The sequence below is a fragment of the Pararge aegeria genome, chromosome Z (assembly GCF_905163445.1).
Source record: "Pararge aegeria chromosome Z, ilParAegt1.1, whole genome shotgun sequence".
In the NCBI taxonomy this organism is placed as follows: Eukaryota; Metazoa; Arthropoda; class Insecta; order Lepidoptera; family Nymphalidae; genus Pararge; species Pararge aegeria.
The window spans coordinates 66,096-86,303 of NC_053208.1; the positions used below are offsets into that span (position 1 = coordinate 66,096).

The 20,208-nt window shown below is 43.6% G+C and overlaps 1 protein-coding gene across 1 annotated transcript in view; it reads right to left on the bottom strand.

Moving 5' to 3' along the window:
- LOC120636279 (DENN domain-containing protein 1A) overlaps positions 1–20,208 on the bottom strand; it is a 30,537-nt gene that overhangs the window by 1,614 nt on the left and 8,715 nt on the right. The window contains exons 4-14 of the mRNA XM_039907691.1: positions 17,927–18,110; positions 16,809–17,066; positions 15,982–16,083; positions 14,197–14,309; positions 7,113–7,221; positions 6,276–6,446; positions 6,177–6,209; positions 3,921–4,027; positions 3,507–3,645; positions 2,020–2,286; positions 1,715–1,835 (exon numbers count right to left, since the gene is read on the bottom strand). Of these exons, the coding sequence (XP_039763625.1) occupies positions 1,715–1,835; positions 2,020–2,286; positions 3,507–3,645; positions 3,921–4,027; positions 6,177–6,209; positions 6,276–6,446; positions 7,113–7,221; positions 14,197–14,309; positions 15,982–16,083; positions 16,809–17,066; positions 17,927–18,110 (1,604 nt within the window). The remainder of the gene's footprint in view (positions 1–1,714; positions 1,836–2,019; positions 2,287–3,506; positions 3,646–3,920; positions 4,028–6,176; positions 6,210–6,275; positions 6,447–7,112; positions 7,222–14,196; positions 14,310–15,981; positions 16,084–16,808; positions 17,067–17,926; positions 18,111–20,208) is intronic.

The window sequence follows — 20,208 nt, forward strand, 5'->3', positions numbered from 1 at the left end:
AAATTTACTTAAATCCACGAAACAAAGATCAAAAATCCGTAAACAAAAGGATAAAAATCTGATAGCATGAGAAACGCATTTACAATTAAGCACAGAAATTGCGGCGTGTCAAGTGCCACGCCCCCGCGTGAAGTGTGAACGCGTGTCCGCCCGCACTCGCACCACCCACCGCACTCGGCTAGCTCTACTCCACCTCGCCCGATACGAGCGTCACTGGCCGGGCTCGCGCACACACACACACACTACAACCGAACTAGCGCAGTTAGCGGCTGGATTTAAACTAAATGTATACTTGTAAACGTATTATATTATATTTATTCCAAACGAATACAAATAATATATGATATGATAATTTCCAGCCGATTTCAAATAAATGTTGAACTTTGTTTAAAACAATTTTATATACTTGACCGCTTTTACAAAAAAAAATATAGTTTCCAATTGTCGAATCTCGATCCAACATCCAACATCCGGCACACCAGAGGAATGTCGCAGCACTGTGATATAAATCAGGTATGTTAACTGTGTCGATTACTATATAGCCTTACTGCGGGATCGACAAATTAAATTTTACAGTATTGTAGAAAAATATAGTTGCCTTCTTATGCAAATCAAATTTATTATAAAAGTAGCCGAAATATATGTCATATATGAATTCTAGATTCTTTATTAAATAACTGACCGACGTCACATGTGCAAGACATCAGTCGTGAACTGAACGGTAACAAGTGTGCAATACATGACGTGAAGGTGCAATCAAAAACTATATTATTAGTATTCCAACTTTCAGTCCAGTCAATGTCCACATTTAGAGACTAAGGGTTAATACAAAGGATTTGCGTGTCCGAACGTGTTTGAAGTCGACTCGTCGTAATTAATATAAAAGCCTCCCTACGCACGCTCCGACCGCTCGCTTCGTGCAGCCTCTGGTATGTCTGGCCGAGCGACAGCTTCACGCATAGCAACAGAGAGTTCCAAGTGTCCGTAAGGGAATATAATTAGAATATAAGCGCGCCGCACTGCGGGTCGGTCGGACATCCCACGGTGCACACGAGCCGCGCGCATGAACCGGAATGCAGTGTTCCCACCGGCTCATGCCAGGAAGCAACAGTGTGCACGGCGACTAGTGCAAGCGGTCACTGACCGCGCCGCTTCATACCGATCGCTTTAGAAGATACAGTTCCTCGTGGAGGACGCAACATCGTATTAGTAAAATAGATTTAAAAATAATATAAACAAGCAGGAAAGATTTGCTCGCAATGACTTCTGTTAGCGAGTACTGTGATTAATTTAGGGGACTAATATAAGCAGATACTCCAGTAAATAATGTTGTCATATCCCATGGTAATAGTTTCAGTTCAGAAGATTTTTAGCTCACTTCAACAAACTTAATGGGAATAAATAATAATTGTATATTGAAGTGATACTCCAATAAAGGTAGATTTATCTAACAAATGATTAAGGCACTTTGTTTCAACAAAATTTTAGTTTTATCAAAACTGCCAACGCGGTGAACATCAGTTCCGGTAATCGGAGTGTCGGGGGACGTTCGCACGTTCCGTGTAACGTGAAGTCGGCCAGTGCACAAGCTTCATCTACTTGTCACGGGACAACGCGCTCCGAAGTAGTGCCCCAATAACTCTCGTCGCTGCATTCACTTCAGATAATTCACAATGTACTAGAAAATATCCGCATCAAGAGTGTTTCGGTTTACGATACGCGCCCAGCTGCGACCAGTGTAGCGCGGCCACTAGAGGTCGCAGCGCGCACGGTGTCGGTCTGCCGGATATCAGATCCCGCCGACGTCCGAGCGGGTCGTGTGTTTCTCGGACTCGCTACTCAAAGAGCAGCTCGAATTGACATTGTTTTTAATTAGCATCAATGCCATAGATAGCTGCGGTGGGAACACTGAGAACAAGCTTCGGATAACGAATACAATGCAGGCAAACATTCCAAACGAAACCACTAGTGTCTACAAGCGGGCGTGCGGGTGCGGGTGCGGGCGGGCGGCGCGGGTACCTGCGGCGCGGCGGGCGGCGGCGCGCGTGCGGCGGGCGCGCGGCTGGACAGCGTGAGGCGCAGCGCGTCGCCCGAGAAGCGCAGCGTGCTGGCGCGCGCGCCCGCCACGCCCGCGCTGCGCGTCTCTTGGCGCGCGCACACGGGCGCGGCGTGCGCGCGCGGCGGCGGCGCGGGCGCGTCCGACACGTCCACCAGCGTGCGCGTCGACACGATCGGGTAGCGGAGGGGGGGCGCGGGCCGGGGAGGGGGGCAGGGGGTCAGAGTTTTCTGCAAATAGAAAGTTCACACTGTGCCACGCGAGCACGCGGCGCGAGCCGCCGGAGCGCCCCTCCGTCGCACGTCGCTCGAAACCGAGGCGTTCGAGGCGCCCGACCCGCGAATTCGATGCGCTCGACGTACGTCGACCTACTTTTTAATATTTTGATATAAATGAAGGAAGCAAAAATGAATTCGCTCGAAATATCTGCAGAGGTTTCGAGTGGGCGTTTGAAGCCGTAGGCCAAGGAACGAGTTCCTGTTCCAAATGAAAAGACCGCTCGCAGTTCGGGAGTGTGTCCGCCGCACGCAAGCGCCCACCACGCGGACCATGCCGCGACCCGTGCAGTGCGCACTACTTACAACATTTCACAACAATCTACTGCGTGCTCTCACTACATCTATACAAATAATGCGTGATGACAATCAAAATCCGCAAGCGAGTAGTGGCGCCGTGCTCTAAGCACCTGCGCCCGCCTGCGTGCCCGCGTGCGCACCGACGGGCTGAGGCGCCGGATGACAATCACGTAATGTTCACCGACATAGCAAGTCAATGTACAAATGCATGTTACCAGTAACACTTAAATGTTCAAGGAAATCTGAACACAAGTGGGATCATAAACGTTACGCTGATTGTCATCCGAGTAGTGTTCGCGCGAGGGCGAGCGTGTCGACGGCGCACTGTACTATGATATCATAAAAAAAGTAAGAAAAATTGAAAAAATTTAAGTTTTACCGTTTCGTCGGATTTGCGTTTCGCCAGCCCAAGTAGAATCAGAAGGTGCGATATAACTAGTTGATTGAACACAATACAATTATTGACACATATTTCATCTGCTTTTAATATGATCCACGTAGTGAATGTAAGTATACCAGTTTAAAAAGCTTTATTTTTATTAATTTTGTAGCCTTATTTTTTGCCAGTTTTTTGTTCGCAAGTGTGATGAAAATTTTCGTATGGAACGCGTGTGCATCGATAGTATGATAGCGTGTAATAAACACACTTGACTTCTTTATCGTGCAAATCCAATGTACCGTACTTGTTGTAAAATGTACCATTAGACTCGAAATACTATGAAATTCTAGTAATACTCTTTCACGCGAAAACTACTTTGGATTATACCGCGGATCAACACGTGGGCCACTTTTTCCCGTCGGCTAGTTACAGTGGTAGCTTGGGTTGCCACTCGGGGCTGGCGGAAGGCAAGCCGGCGGCGCGGGGCGGCACTCACGGCGCGCTCGGCGGCGCTGGGCCCGGCGCCGCCCAGCAGCAGCTCCATCTCCGACAGCAGCTCCAGCGGCAGCGGCGCGGGCGAGCGCGGCGGCGAGCCCGACGGCGAGCCCGACGACGACGACGACTCGCTCGACAGCCTGCGCACAGCGACACGGTGGCGTCAGCGACAAAACATGTAACGGTGTATGCAGGAATTAACTTTCTTTTAGATCTCCGAATCATTTTGAACCGTTCTGCTAGTAGTGAGCTACCTCGCCGGATAGCTCGCTCGGACGCTAGTTTCACTCTTACAAACGCAGCCCTCGGTCTAATTAAGTCCAGCCCCTCTAACATCGCATCGGAACGTAAAGCCGACATACAGTCGGTGTCCCGTGCGGTACGTGCGGTACGTGCGGTACGAGCGGTACGTTACCTGCTTTCGTCGATGGTGTTTATGGAGGATGGTCTCGAACTTGTTTTAGGCATCTTGTTCTTTAACCCCTTCACAGCCGACTTCATGTTTTTGCCGCCCTGACGTACCTGCCAGAGAAATTGATTTAATGAGAGTAGCTCTCATTGCTGTGCCAATACGCAGCTATCTATGGCATTGATGATGCACTTAAAAATGTTTCTTTTTAAAATAAAATTAATTAATAAAATCTCCCTTAGTTTTAGCATTAAATCCACCAAATTATAACCTTCTGTCATTTTGCAGAAAAAGTTACATTGATTGTTCTTCCTGAGGAGTACACATGTCATGTCTCATATTTCATTACTCTATCGCGCGCAACTCAAAAGCTTTCCTAGAGGTACTCAGGTACTTTAGTGTAGAAATATCTTTAAGAATATGATAAACTCTTTTTAAAAAGCCGTTGCAATAAAAGGCTTGTACGTGCTCTAAAAACAAATTTTCCACAACTTAAGAAGCCGTCAAAATATCAAACAGCTCACATTTAGTATAAGCAGCTTTATACATATCATATGTGGATCCACCGCCAACCATTACCACCCCGTAATGGTCGATGGACTCCACACGCCTTCGAGAACCTTATGAACAACTCCTTTACTTCACCGTTGAAGCCTAGAATATTTGAATTGCTTTAGACGCACATTAATTAGAAAAGTTAGAGGTGCGAGCTGGGATTCAAACTGGGTGTCCCGTGTAGTCGATGTCCTACCAACTGGGCTGTCATCGCTTGATATATTCATAGATTAAGAAGGTAGAAATCCAAATTGATAAATATTATAACCAAACACAGCTGCGCGGAGAAAGGAGCGGTAGATTAAGAAGTAATGTTTAAAAGGGTGGGAGATAGGCCACCAACCCACTGCGCCAACGCCTTGTTCCTGGCGGTACATAAAGCCGCTAGAGGCGTTGTCCCGCTCTGGGTTGCGAGAGTCTCGCACTATGACGTGTGATCCCATGGTAAGCTGTGATTGCATCGCGCACATTTCCTCCGAGGGACAGGTGCGCCGCCCGCACCGAGCCAGGCAAACGGACAAGTTGTGCGTTTGCGTTTTCGCGTCCGTTGCAGGTGAACCATCACATCACTACTCAACTACGTGACGCCACTCGTCATTATACATGATCATTGAAGTTGGCAAAAGGTTATTTTCGCATGTGTAATATTCCCTTTGTTTTCTTGGGATATTAAACATCTAATATCTGAACAGCAATGAAGCCAGGTCTGGGCTATTGTATACCAATAACTGTCATGGCCTCACTCGTGTGCTAAGCCTGTGGACAAATGCACTTAGGTCAGATGTTTGGGAAGCGCTAAATCCGTAAATGGACTTTTGCATGTATACTGGTAGTAAGTACAGCTAGTGTGGGTTCTTCCTCCCTAATTTTGTGGACGGTCGGAGAGATAACCTCAAGTGGTTCTACGCCAACTCCTACATGTATTATATATGTCGTATTAAAACGCGATACAGTCTGTCTGTTTCTTGGCTGTCTCAAAATGCCACTCACTTATTTGAAACCATTCATTGCTTGTTCGTAGAGGGTCGTAATACTGTGTAGGCATTGTAAGACGCGTTCGATGAAATGAACTGTTGGTGATTTAGTTAGTGCGAAGAATGCATGCAGTGAAAGAGCCAGACATAATTTAGGATTTCGCGCTATTCGCGACTTGGTGGAACCTGTAGAACAATCTGTACGCCTTCCGTGCATGAAAGCGTTTCATGTCTGGCCTCAGTGGCGCGCAATTCCGACGCGAAACCGAGCCCTAACTAAGTAACACTAAGGTGTCCGCGGACGGCGCGGCGGGCGCGTGCGATGACGGCCGCACGGACTACACTAACATGTTTAAGAATAAAAGTGTTATCAAAGTACGTCTACCAAACTATATTTAGTATGACCACGTGATGACGTTACGGACGCCTACGTGGCTGGCTTCCGTGCTGCGGAAGGGCTTCCGAGGTCGATTACGCAGTTTTACTACTAACGATACTAAGAAAGAAAAAAATCTTAAATTATCTTAAAGTGCGAAATAAAAATATTGGTTTCTAAATGTATCTAAATAGTTTAAAAATAAATGCTTAAATTTATCATAACGAAATTGGCGGTGGCAACCACAAGTTCACTTAACATTCGGTTCAACACCATCCGTCGCGTCACCAGAAGCGAACCGCGCGACCGTTCCGAGTGCGGGGAGGCAGTGCGCTCGCTCGGGGAAAGAACACTCACCGTCTTGACAGCCGACTGTACTGCCGGGTTCGCCTGCAAATATTCACACTTTAAAGGCCCCGCGTGCGCACAGCGCGCAGGCGGGGCCGGGGGGCGCACCTTGTCCTTGACGGAGCGCAGCAGCGCGCCGCCCTCCTTGCGCAGCGCGCGCGCCCACTCGCGGTAGTGCGTGCGCGTGCGCGGCGCCGCGCCCGCAACGTTGCATTCGGCCTCGAACTCGTCGCTGAAGCCGCGCCCCGAGTTTAACAGCTCCAGCCTTTCGTCGATGAACTGCAACAGCCCCGCGCGCCCACTTATCGACTGCGATGCGATGTTCCGCCAGGAGTGCTTCCCGCTTTTTCGCAATAAATCATTTTTAACATGAAATGCGTTATTTTATATCGAATTAAGAAAGTAAACACCAATATTTTTGCAAAACAAAGTAGTAAATACATCTCCATCATCATATCAATCCATTACCGGCCTACTACAGGGCGCGATCTCCTCCCACGATGAGGTTTCAGGCCGTAGTGGATTGGGTGACTTCACAAGCCTTCCTTTACCGTTGAAGCAAGATATATCTATTTTTTTTACTTAAAACAAGCATACCCTAATAAAGTCAGAGATATAAAATGTTACCATCGAATTAAATTATGGTGATATCTCCGAGTGAGTCCCCAATTTTATAAATCGTACACTAAATCCCTGAAAACATTGCACTACTGCTGGACTACTGCTAGGCAGCCGAGTAAAACAACACTCTGCTCAATGTGTCGCGGGCTAAAGGCGCTCGTGACTGGTGCCCGCCTCGCAGCGTGGCCGCAATGTGCGCGTGTACACATGTCAGTAGTTACACTTCGCGTCACAACAGGCATTAGTATACAACTGGACTTAAATGATCCGTGTGATTCGCAATTAGCTGCATTTAACAAATTTAGAAGATTCTCAAACACATACCTGCTGAAAAATCTGAGACTGCAGTATTTTTTTCAAGAAAGGTTGCATATGCTTTCTCGTTCTAACAAAGGCTTCCGGATTGAAGGTTATCAGTTGACCTTTTTCGATTCTGCGTATACAAGATAAAACAATATATATATAAATACATTACCAAATGTAGCAAAACCACGAAAAGCATTATACAGAGAAATGTGTAATACATATTAATGAAAAAAAATATATAATATATTCCTATAAAAAGTATTTAATTCCAAAATTCATCGAAGAATCAGAATTGTATATAAAAGCCGGAATTTGAATTTAAATTCTTGCTGACGCTAGAATAACAATAACAATATAGAATATTTGGGATCGAGATATATTCTCCCACAGGCTAACTTCCAAATATTATATACACGAATAAGAAATCGCGATCTTAAGAAACAATTTGGATTACACTAAACAACCTTTAGTAATATTTGAAAAAAGCACTTGTATATATAAATTTAGAGATAAAGATCAATATTGTAAACGTTTTAAAAAAACTGGTGCGTTCGATCCGAGAGTCGGCCGCTAAATAGAAAATTGTGATTTACGTGCCGCATTATGTGTACTCGCCGACAATTGATTGAACGCACTTCAACACTGCTCGAGGGCTATTCGAGGTACTTACACCTCGTTTATTCCTATCACGGGTTATGAAACGCTTTTCTAGATAGATCGATTCAATGTATGCAGACAAAACAGACGTTTGTCAGTTATTCTTGCTTGCTTACTACAAGTAAAGAATGACGATTTAAACAAATTCCATGCAAACCGCAAATCCCTATTCATAAGAAATGTTGAACAACTGCCCCGTGAACTAACTGTCGTTCTGAGGTATCTACTATATCGAATTCATAACTTATTTTTGCAGAAATTAAAAGTTTTGTTGATTTCTATTGCAAATTATATTCTAAAAAGTTATTTCCTGCTAAAACGTTCGCCGGGTGGTACTCGTGACGTTACAGGCAAATTAGACCTTGAGTAAGTCCTTGTTCCCGAGCTAAAGATTATTGATTACGGCATTGGTAACAAAAAACTGAGCAACTGGTAGCTTCAAATCACGAATGATGTAAATTGAGAGTTTCGCAGTTCACGTGGTACAGGATTGTGTTTATTCACCTGACATGGCGGATCGTTAGATTTTTTAGTTTTATATATTGAAATGAATACCTATCACACTTCGAATGTATATATTCTTTTATAATTCATGGTGCACCATTTGATGAGTATACCTTGTATTGTTGTAAGCGATTGTTTGTCACTGTCACGGTATTACGTCGCCCAATGCGCTCGCTCTTGTTAATAAATGTAAACTTATCGAAACTTCGTTTATAAACATAAACGTGCAAATAATGTGATGAGAAATACTCAAACTAGAAACTTAGTTTTAAATGAATGAAATTCTGAAATGCTATTAACAAAGATATTAATGGCTTTATTTGACCAGTATGTTTTAAAAACACTCGTAAATCTAGTTACAAATAAATAATCACAAAAAACATAAATAGGCCGTTTTTGGTAATGTTTGTATTATTTAAATAAAAAAAATTGTAAAACATTGCACTTCCGTACTCGAACCCGGAGACGAATAAATTCATAACAAATGCGTTATTAAACACTAAATTCCAAATATTAGTAACAAGTACAAACGGTGTCGTTATTTCTTTATTATAGAGCTCAGGTGATATCGCAATTCGGAATTCATTAATTTTGTTGGAATGTAATTTTTATGTTTAAGGTCAAAGGCGCGGAAATCTTCATTAAGGTTTATAATTTGAATCTGTAATTGAAGAAACTGTAAGTCTTTTTTGAAAACCCACTTTTGAGAGTGATTTATAATCACTCTATAAGTTATTTATATACTCTAAAAGGGGTAAGTCCTAATTTTACAATATTTTCATAATATGGGCTGCCATATTATTGTCTATTGTTTAAAATGGTATGCATCCTAGTGGGAACCTTTGGGGGCACTTTGGGCTTAACGGGCACAAGTTCAGCTTGAAGCTGCACGACACAGATGTATGCAGACTCTGCTAGGAGGCTGCGGAGACGCCGCTGCATTCAACCGGTTTCTGCCCCGCTTGGCAAGTATATAATACAACCAGGATATATTTTGCAGCGAAGAAACTGCTGCTGTTCCTGGCGGCATCCAATGCTTGCTGGGAGATCTAGGCAACAGATCTACACCGTAACCGGTCCACGTGAACCCGTGACCAGGACAACTTGAGTCGCAAGCAGAAGAAGTAGAAAAAGATTATAACCAAAGTCCCCCTCCGCGTCTGCCTTTCTGTTTGGGCGCGAAAAACTCACAAACTACCGAACGGATTTTCATACGGTTTTTACTAACGGACAGAGTGGATCATGAGGAAGGTTTTAGTGTATAATTCACATGTGTTTTTGAAAAGTTTATTTTGAATTAAATTAGAGATTTGCAATAGTGCAATAGAGCAGCAAAATTTTGCTTATAAAAGTTCACATTAATATTCAAAGACAAACACCGGGAAAACTGTCGGTTCCCGCGTGATTTGCGTACTACCGGAAGTAACGCGGACGAAGTCGCGGGCAACAGCGGATTAAATAATTATATGGCGCCCGCTAATGCGATACTGTAACACTTAAGCAAGCAGACTCAGATGTCCTAAGCTAGCCAGCAGCGGCCATTGTCGAGTCGCCAGGCGTGTGCCGCGGACTACCCCGCCGTGACCGCGATGTCCTTGATTGAAGACTTGTTTACAATCCGGGGCGTCGCATCTCGTTACATTGTTGCAGTGCTATTCTCAGGAGTTCTAGAATATAATTCATTTTAATAGAATAATGACAATGTCGGGGGGACAGTGTGTATCGAGCCATTACAGTTAACTGCCGCATAAAGCACTTCCGCGAGTCCAAGAAATGCATTTTAACCCTTTGTGCAGCGACCGAGAACTACCGCAACGGATCGACACTAATATGAATATATTTCGAGTTTTCATACTAACGGTTACATCGCTTAGCCAAACTGTTTATTTATGGTTCATGGCTTAACGAGATAAATAAGACTTAGTTTTTCGTAAGCGAGTATACCACCCCGCGCCGACTCGTATCGTTGGCTCCTCGGAGCGGACGCGTGTCCAGCACTGGACGTTGGTCGTTTGCTACGACAAGTTGTAAAATGTGCCTTTGAGTAAGAAGTAAAGAGTTTTTAAATAACGTGGAGGCCTACTAACATACACTCTTAATGTGTTTCTTATTAAGTTTAACCCCCAGCATATTGGTTCACGTATAACAAGTACAGTTATAACCTACCCGTGCGACCTTACGGGTCAGGTTGTTTTAGGTTCCGTAGTAAGAAGTATCTGCATGCTGCAGTGATCCAAAACTTAAAATATCAAATGGAAACCGCGCCCGCGGGGGCAGTATTAACCTTCAATATAAAAGGGCGAGCGCAGTTCTTTTCCTGTTAGGACCGGCTAGGACTGTTAGTTCGGGACACACTTTGTTACTGTAAAGTTTTATTATATTGAATACAGATGGAAGAGTTGTAACTTTTTAATAGACTCGCTGCAATGAGAAGGAGACCAATAGCTACAGCTTTACCTGACCTATTAACATGTATTGATAGTATGGCGGGATTCTACATACAAATATACAAATACATTCAGTGGCGTGCATTGGGTTCCTTACCAGGGTATGCATACTGCGGGACAATTGAATATAACGGCTAAAATTCTCCTCTTATACGGGTTATTATATATAAATTTAAGGGTATGCAGTGCTTTTGTGCATGTATGAAGTGCACGCCACTGAATACATTCCCCTGTTCATTCCCTGGGTAATGCATCTAGAGCAATTTTTTTTACTTGAAAAGTAACTCAGAAGAGAATTTATCTTTCTCGAAAGGATGATGACCGATGATGCAGTGTGGAGGCATATCCTTATCAGAAATCGCAAATATTTTTGTACAATGACAAAATGAACATACGGATATTACCTAGCCTTAACTCCTGCCTGAGCAACATTGTATTGATTAACGTGCACTTGAATCTGGGCATGTAGATATTGTTCACTTCGGGATCTATTGTACTCGTAACAAGCGAGTCCCGCTGAGTGCGAGCGCGCTGGGGAAGTCGGTGTGGCTTGATATCGTCGTAGTGACTTGCGCAAATACGACTTGCAATGTACAATTGACAAGACAATCATGAAATCGACAGATATCCAACTAATAAAATTAGTTCAAATAATTACTTTTTTATTAAGGTATTTTTATTAATTAAAAAATATAGTGTTAAAATGAATTAATACCTTTCGATACGGCTTTGGTGGTAAAACGCGTTAATGGGCCGAAATAAATTTTTAGAAGTAAATAAAAAATAAAATAAAATTATTTACTATTAAAAAATTTACGTTTTGTAGACAGTAAATTGACACTAAATTGCTAAAACTTTGTATTAGATCGCCTTTATTTAGTTTTCTTTACTTCACTTTACTTCAATGCAAAATACTTAAAGATATGAATGTGCTGATCTTGCTACATAAAATAGGACAGAAGACCTCCGACCTTTTCAACGTCATTGAATAGTTTTGGATGAGAAAACGGTGGAATACAAAACTTTTATTGGTAAAATCTGTCTGAACTGCGGCTGTTACTCTAAGGAGGAAGACACCACTATTCGGTCTGCTACCATGATAGCAGACCGAATATTCGTCGATTGCGTTGCGTAATCAAAGCTGTAAATGGATGGGCGACAAACAGAGGGTGGAAGGAGAATGTGGCTCTCTTGCCTCGCAGCTCCTATCAGAAACAGTTATAAATCATGACTAAGAATAAATTAGTTTTAGCCTTCAGATCTTAGATCTGGGCACATGATTCAGTCGATTTGAAACATCTCACGACGAAGCTTGGTTTTCATTATGCAGAATAATGCTCGGCCGCATACCGCTCGGGGAACTCAAGCTTATCTTAATGATATGAAATATGAATATTACTGTTATGGAGTGGCCGGCGAGACCACCGGATATGAACCCAATAAAGCACGTCTGGGACTTGCTGAAAAGAAAAGTTAAGTACAGAATTCCAGCTCCTGCCAACGTGGGTGAACTGCGAATCGCCGTAGTTGAGGAATGGGATAGACTATCCCAGGAGACCATCGGTAACATCATTCTCAGTATGCCTAGACGGGTAGAAACTTTAATAAGAGCACGTGGAGGAAAAACGCGATATTATTCAGCATTTTCTAATTTCATGAATTGTTATTTTAATATTAATTTTCACTTATCCCGGTTACATGAAAAGTTCCATAATGTACCATTTTTCACAAATAGCCATACTCGCAAAATCTGTTCTTAATGTGATTTCATTTTAAGTAAAACAAATAAACTTTAAATAACAAAAGAAGTGTAGTAAGTAGAATTCAAAATAAAACTATATTTTTTAAATTATGGACCTTTTTTTTGTGTTACGCTAAATATATACATATATATAATATACATGTATAAATCGTTAAACTAAGAATTGAAATCGTATTGCTAGTTGGCTCGTACCACCACTAGTAGGTAAGGACCATTTACAAATATTCTTTATCTATTGAGTGCCGCGGTCACGTCCTTATTGTGTCATGTTTGTAAGTATTAAATTCGTTAAGGCTAAAGTGAGCGGTTCGCCACTGTCTCTATTCTCTCGCTTCCAATCATTGGCTAAAATGGTTTTTCTGCAATATTATGAACAGTATTAGCCGAATTGTATTTAAATACGCCCTTGTGTGATGCACAAACCTACAGACAATCATCGAATATTTAGCTATACTTATAATGAAACTGTAACTGGGCCCATCTGCGTATTGCAGACGCGACTGCGTGTAGCACAAGCGACGTAGTAAATAAATGAAGTTGCAAGTTTAAAAAACATGTTTCCCACCACATCAAGTAGTCAAGAACATTACGCATACTTGCCGGGATTTGGAATTTAACTATTACGTACTTTACACGTACGTCTCCTACGTTTTAAATGTCACGTTATATCTGTAGCTTTACGAATATATTCGAGAAGATAATATTCCGCAACATTATAAGTAAAATAATAAAAGTTGCCCTGAGCGATTTCGGTCAATGTTGACAATCTCCGTAGATCTGATGAAAATGAGAGAGCACAGAATGCCTTGGCAGACAGCAGCAAACTCCTCGGTAAAGGCTTAAATATTGAATATATAGTGTCGCCACATTTATGAGGACCTTACTGCTAGGGCAAAAAATGTTTGAAATTTTTTAGGTTAATCAAATTCAAATTCAATTGTTTTTCATTCATGAACGACTATCACGGGCACTTGTGTAGCGTTCACACAAATACATATAGTAGTAGTAGTACAGGTTTACATTAGTGCGAGGTGACGGTTATAATTCGTTAACTTAAAGCTTCCGTACGCACCTTGGTCTTAGATGAGCTTTAATGACCTAGCCGCTTTTCTTTGAGCAATCAGTAATTAGCTATGGAGTTTTAACAATTCTTACCACAACTTTTTTATTGTTTATGTGCTTAATATAATATAGTATGTATCTAGAAGCTTACGTTATACATTTATTATTGAGACATATTTGCAATGCTATCTAATTGAAACCATCCCTTAGCAAGATAAGGAAGGTCATTAATGAAAATGAGAAATAGGAGGGGTCCTCATAGAGACCCTTAAGGGACACCTATTTCCACAAATGATACGTTAGACCGCTTTCCATTCACGTAAATCTTTTTAGTCTTTAAGATAGGAAATCATTGAATCTAGAGTATTTTATGTTGAATATAATCAAAGACTTTGAAAAGGTCGCAGAACATGTCGAGTGCTTAACGTGGCTCCCCCCAGTAAGAGTCAACTAACAATGCGATTTCAACTTCTCCTTTTACGACTACTATTCTTAGTTGGTGATAAGAGCTGAGACTGACGGATGCCAAATCCAACCCTCCAAAGTCCGGCACCTATTCTTAAATTGGCTTTTGTCCACGTTGCTTACTCTGTGATATCGAAGATGTGGCCAAATATTATGATGCCGGGGCGGTACCTTTCGATAGACAGGGACACAGAGCTCGACTCACCGAATGGCGTCCCGGTAGCCGCCGATGAGGCCGACGAGCGCCCGCAGGAAGGCGCGCGACACCGCGTCGCCCAGCGCGTGCTTGTCGCTCAGCGCGCGCCGCAAGCTCGCTACCTGGTCGGCACATTGCATTGTCACCCTTTGGTAGTAGCAGTGCGCGCACGCCGGACCCAGCCAGGGCATTACCACTCAATCCCGATAACAATCGTTACATCAGCACCCGGACCCGCCAACCTGCCGCTTTATCATTTAGCAGGGGCTTCCTATTCAGGCTGATGAACATTGTTATAAATATCAAACAAATAACACTTCAGAAATTGAAACCAGCTTACGCACACTAGCAATCTAAATCTGAACGGCATAAACGACAAAACCAAATGTACAAAAAAGCTTTAAACCCTGATTTAATAAAAAAATTGCGTTGTTGGCGTCGACAAGTGATTATATGGATTGTGACCACCGAATACACCTATCTGTACTTATAATAGCACTGTAACGGATCGGATCGGATATGCAGTGCATCTTTTTGGAGGGCATTCTGTCATCGATGCTTTACACGAAACTATCCTTATTTGTTTGCCTGTCTGTCTGTATCTCGACCACGCATCACGCTGAAAATACTGTAGGAATTCTAATGAAACTACAAGATTTGAGTTCATACTTCGAGGATGGACATCCGGAATTCAGCAGTTCATTTGAAATAAAACTGTTTTACGATTTTACACCATTGAATACCGATACAAATAATTCATTTTGCACTGAATAGATTGTAGTATCTACACCATCCAAATGTACATCTGATGAATATGATTGGAGATAGAGAGCCCACTCATCAGCGGACAGCAGCGAACTCCTCAGTTGAGGCTTAGCGATGCTGAATACATAGTGTTGCCACATTTATTAGGATTTTATCTAGCTATAAAATCCTGAATGAAAAATGATATAAATTTTCATGGAATCAACTAAAACTACGATTTTGGATTCTTTCTTTAACGATTACTGTTCTTTGTTGCTGTTAGGAGCGGAAACTAATAGATACCGAATCTCCTTTCAAACTTCCTAAGTTGCCACCCATCCATTTACTGACTTGGGTCAACGTTGCTAACTCAGCGCTATCGATTAATATGTGGTGCTGTTATTTAGCTACACATCAGTAATTTGTTATAGGGAATTAAAAGTACTCTAAGTAAGGCGAAACGGGGGTGACTTCCTGGGACGGTCATTTGCGATTGGTAATGTTGATATGATTGAAGGTTTCGAATAACACACATCACGCCCACACCTCATCGTTTGCTTAAATACTTTAAAAGAATTTGCATAGCTGTATTTTATATCTTTACTTTATATATATATATATATAGGTTGGTATATTTGGCACTCCCAGAACGATTGAAAAAACTTTTACGTTAGGTGTCTGATTTACTGTGGTAGGTTGTGGACTATGCAGCTGTACGCTGCGTGCCATAAATAACGCGGGCGAATCTGCAGTTCGTAATAGATTACTTAGTTACTAAATCAGGGTTTAAAACGTCTTTTTTTCATGTTTTGTACTTTTGGAATGAGCACTTTGATATTTGTCTTCATATTTTTCTTTGCGAGTTTTATCAGTCGTATCCGCCATATTAGATTTACTGTGTCGTACATAGCAACGAGCACCTGCGACACATAAACCGTAACCCCATTGCCCTCCCGTATCCGGGTAACAAGCTAAAAGAGCAACTGGCTAGTGGTCCGCCCGCCCCCAGTCAGTGCTCTCGTGGACTAGTGGACCGTAGCGAGCACGCACCATGTCCTGCGGGAGGCTCTCCAGGTCGCGGAAGGGGGTCCTCAGCTCGTTGGCGTCCACGTCCAGCACCACCACGTCGCCCACCTCCGACATCCTCACCGTCTGCCGACAATGACAACTATCACAGAACGCTCCTTCCGAACCAGCTTTTGTGCATTTATTTTATATACATAAACGTTAGAAAGTTGAACCACTGAATCACCGATCAATCAGAGCCGAGAGCAAAGTACTTCTTGTCAAGACGAATCAAACGAGCCTAAAATATATGTCGTTGCATCATTTATTTCAGAGTCCAAATGGCTGGCTGTCGCATCGAGGGGCCGGCACGATGGCGGGGATGCCAAAATCAGAATAAATGTATTCGCTTGAAACATTACAGTTGCATAGATGTTATCATACTAGATTGGCATCCGATTTACTTATATAACATTTCAGCTGAATAAGTAGTAGGGAAGTGATTAAATTCGAGTACAGACCGACGGACACCGGAACACTGACACTGACGAAATTAAATAAAAGTCAAACAACACTGATTAAAACCTGGTCAGATTGCCGTTCGGTCGCGGCCTGTGTGCAAACGGCGCGCCGCCCAATCTTTGTAATTTGAACTGGTTCGATATAAAACTGGCCCCGAGAGGATCAAATCGTTTTCCTTTCAGATTGGCCACGAAGGCCCACTTCCCGGGTGCGATCCAGGCGAAGTCACAAACTCCACGCTTCCGTCGTAAAGCCGGCTACAGAATCAAAAGTCTCCTTCCGACCGTGTCGAAGGTCGGAACTCCGTTACCGCAACAACCGCTAGCCCGGCTCCGAGCCGGCGCACTCACCTGCATGACGCACCGGGGCACGCCGATGAGGAAGGGCATGGGCGCCAGCAGGTAGTCCGCCAGGTGGCGCGGCAGGATGGGGATGAAGATGTGCTGCCACGACATGGGGAACAGCGTGGCGTTGGCCGCCTGCACGCACGCCGACAGCCGCGCCGGCTTGCTGGCCACCACGGCCACGCGCCGCTCGTGCAGGAGCGCCGCCCACAGCCCCGCCATGCACTTGGCGTCCACGGCGCTGAAGTACTCCGTGAGGTTGCACTGCGCCACACTCGCCCGGTTACATTCGGCGGGCAGGGTGGTACGGGCTCACCCTGCCCGCGCAATGCTTTTCTTAAATCAAATCATGATTAAATGCATTTCCGGCTCAGACGGGGAAGCCGATGGTCATCACGCTCTAAGCTTTAGTCGTTAACACCGCGCCCCAAACGATATCTTACACAGAACTTTTATTTTGTAAACGTGCCCTTCGTACTTGAGGAGGCGGTAAGCGCCCTGACACTCGTCCCTTGGCAAAGCGGCAAAAGCCTGTTATGAGTCGCGACGCCCAGCCGTGTCGGCGGGCGCCGCTGCAAGAATCTTAAATATGCCCCACTTTTGCACCAATATCTCATGGTTCCGCTGGCGGTGTGGAGACAACTGGTCGCTCGGGTGGGTGCACTAAGGGTTTCACCCGGGAGATTGGGCGCCGTAGAAATATTCACTTTTTAATATTATCGTAATAAAAAAACAGACGCGCCATTTTCCGGAAACAATATTTTTGTTATTATTTTCGCTTTGTGGTTGATTATTAAAAATTTAAAATGTCCAGTTCAACTTGGAAGCAAAGCAATAGAAGATTTCACTCCGCCGGGAATAATAATCGAGAGCGAACAGCCTGTTGCCAGCGAAACCTATCAGAGTACGTAACTTTCATACAGTGAAGAACAAGTGTGATATAAATCGTCTAAGTCACGTATGGTATCGTCCACCTCGACTGTAAGCCCGATCTACCAAACTCGTATTAGAAAACACTAAATTGGGATTTTTCATGAAACTTTCCAAAGGTTTTACCACCACTTCTGCCGGTAATTTGCAAAGTCGGTAGAACCTTTAGGTTGCGACGTGTGCGGGCGACTCACGTTCTCGGGGATGGTGGGCAGCTTGTGGTCGGGGCGCTGGCACGCGAACACGCCGCGGCCGGCGTCGTACGTGACGCGCAGCGCGTGCCCGGGCGGCGGCGGGCGCGCGCGGCACGCGTCCAGGAACGCCGCCAGCTCGGCGCGCCGCTCGCCGCCCGCCAGCGCCGCCGCGCACGACAGCAGCCTGCGGGGGATGTATGTTTTAAGCTTGGCACTATCACCTTCCTGCGTGTCTGCGTGGCATTACTGAAAATCGCTTGGCAATGGGCACCCTGCTTTTACTATTTTCTGTTTATTTATTTCGTTAGATACACCATCGATACAGCTTGTTATAGATTTGCCCTGCTCGCCGAGGCAAGTGGACTCCACACTAAATATCTTAGTAGTAGTAAAACTTCTTTAGGCGCGACAAGGGAGTAACTCAGACTTTGTCTGACAGAGGTAACGCCTACGTCAGACGTCTGTGTAGTTTCAGCTATTTAAAAGTAATAATTTGGATTGTTCGTAAGTATATGTCATATACTCCACGCTTCTTGACTTATACGCCAGCTTGTGGCAATCGGATCAATTGTGAATAGCAAAGTGAATAAAAATTGAACAGTTAAAAAAAAAAAAAATTAATTGCATTGTTTTATGAAAATCTCTAAATATTTATTACTTTTAAATAAGTAAATTATAAATCAATTTTCTGACGATTGCGTCATTCTATAATATTCAATGACAAGGTTTAATTGACATGTCCTGATCTAAACTTCAATCATTCTATTTAACAAATGAAAATATTAATAAAATTTGAAAGTGATATTAATGAATTTTAAATAGAATAACATTTGACTCTTTCATCAATAAATAATAATAAAAAGTTTTACTTCAATCGCGCGTAAAGGTTACACGCACACACTTTTTATTTTTTAATGCACAGCTTTTAACCGTAGTTTTTATAACACCACTTTTATAAATCACGTGGAATATTACTGACATACTGAGTGTAATTCTGTCTGTTTCCGGCTTGAGATATGATGAAACAACTCTAAGCCATGGAGGATTTGCTGGACATCTCGGGATTTTTTTTTTTTAATTCAAGGGAAATCTAAAATGCAAGGCGGAAGAAGTCGCGAGCAACAGCTAGCTATAATATATACAGTGGCGGGAATACCATACAAGCCGAAAAGCCCGGCTTGCGTTACAATCATCATCATCTCAACCAATGGACGTCCACTGCTGGACCTAGGTCTTTTGTAGGGAGTTCCACAATGCACGGTCCTGGGCCGCTTGCCTCCAACGGCTCCCAGCTACTCGCCTGATGTCATCTGTCCACCTCGTTAGGGGCCGACCTACGCTGCGTTTACCGGTGCGGGGTCGCCATTCCAGCACCTTAAGACCCCAACGTCCATCGGTTCTCCGAGCTATGTGCCCCGCCCATTGCCACTTCAGCTTCGCAACTCGCTGAGCTATGTCGGTAACTCTAGTTCTTCTACGGATCTCCTCATTTCTGATTTGATCACGTAGAGATACTCCTAACATAGCTCTCTCCATCGCCCGCTGAGTGACTCTGAGCCTTCTTATGAGGCCCATAGTTAGCGACCATGTCTCTGATCCGTAAGTCATCACTGGCAACACGCACTGTTCGAAGACTTTAGTCTTCAGGCACTGGGGGATTTTGGACGAGAAGATGTCACGAAGTTTCCCGAACGCTGCCCATCCGAGTTGGATTCGGCGGTTTACCTCTTTCTCGAAATTGGACCTACCTAACTGGATCGTGTGTCCTAGGTATATATACTCGTCTACAATTTCGAGTGCAGAGCTCCCAATAATTATTGGGTGGAGCGGAACATGAGCGTTGGACATAATTTTCGTCTTGCTCATGTTCATACGAAGGCCCACCTGTTGAGAAACTCTGCTGAGGTCATTAAGCATCTCCTAAAATAATTCATACTTCATAGCAATGAGGAAATAAACACGATGTATTAACTGACTCAATAGTGTATGCACAATGAGTATACAAGCACTACGGCTGGAGGTGTGTGGTGTTCGAACGCAGCGGTACGGAATATCCCGAACGCAGCGAACTTCCGAGTGGCGGCGATAGAATGCCAAAATAGCACGATCGAGCACGAAGACCTCTCGCTTTGTCTCACTCACTCTCGTTGGCTTGCATGGGGCTTAATTTTTACTGCTTTCACCTATAGAAATGTTAGTATTTTTTCCAGCCGTTTCCAGCCCGCTTCGCTGGGCGAATTGAAAAAGGAAATAAATTACATTTTATGTTTCATTTTTATTTA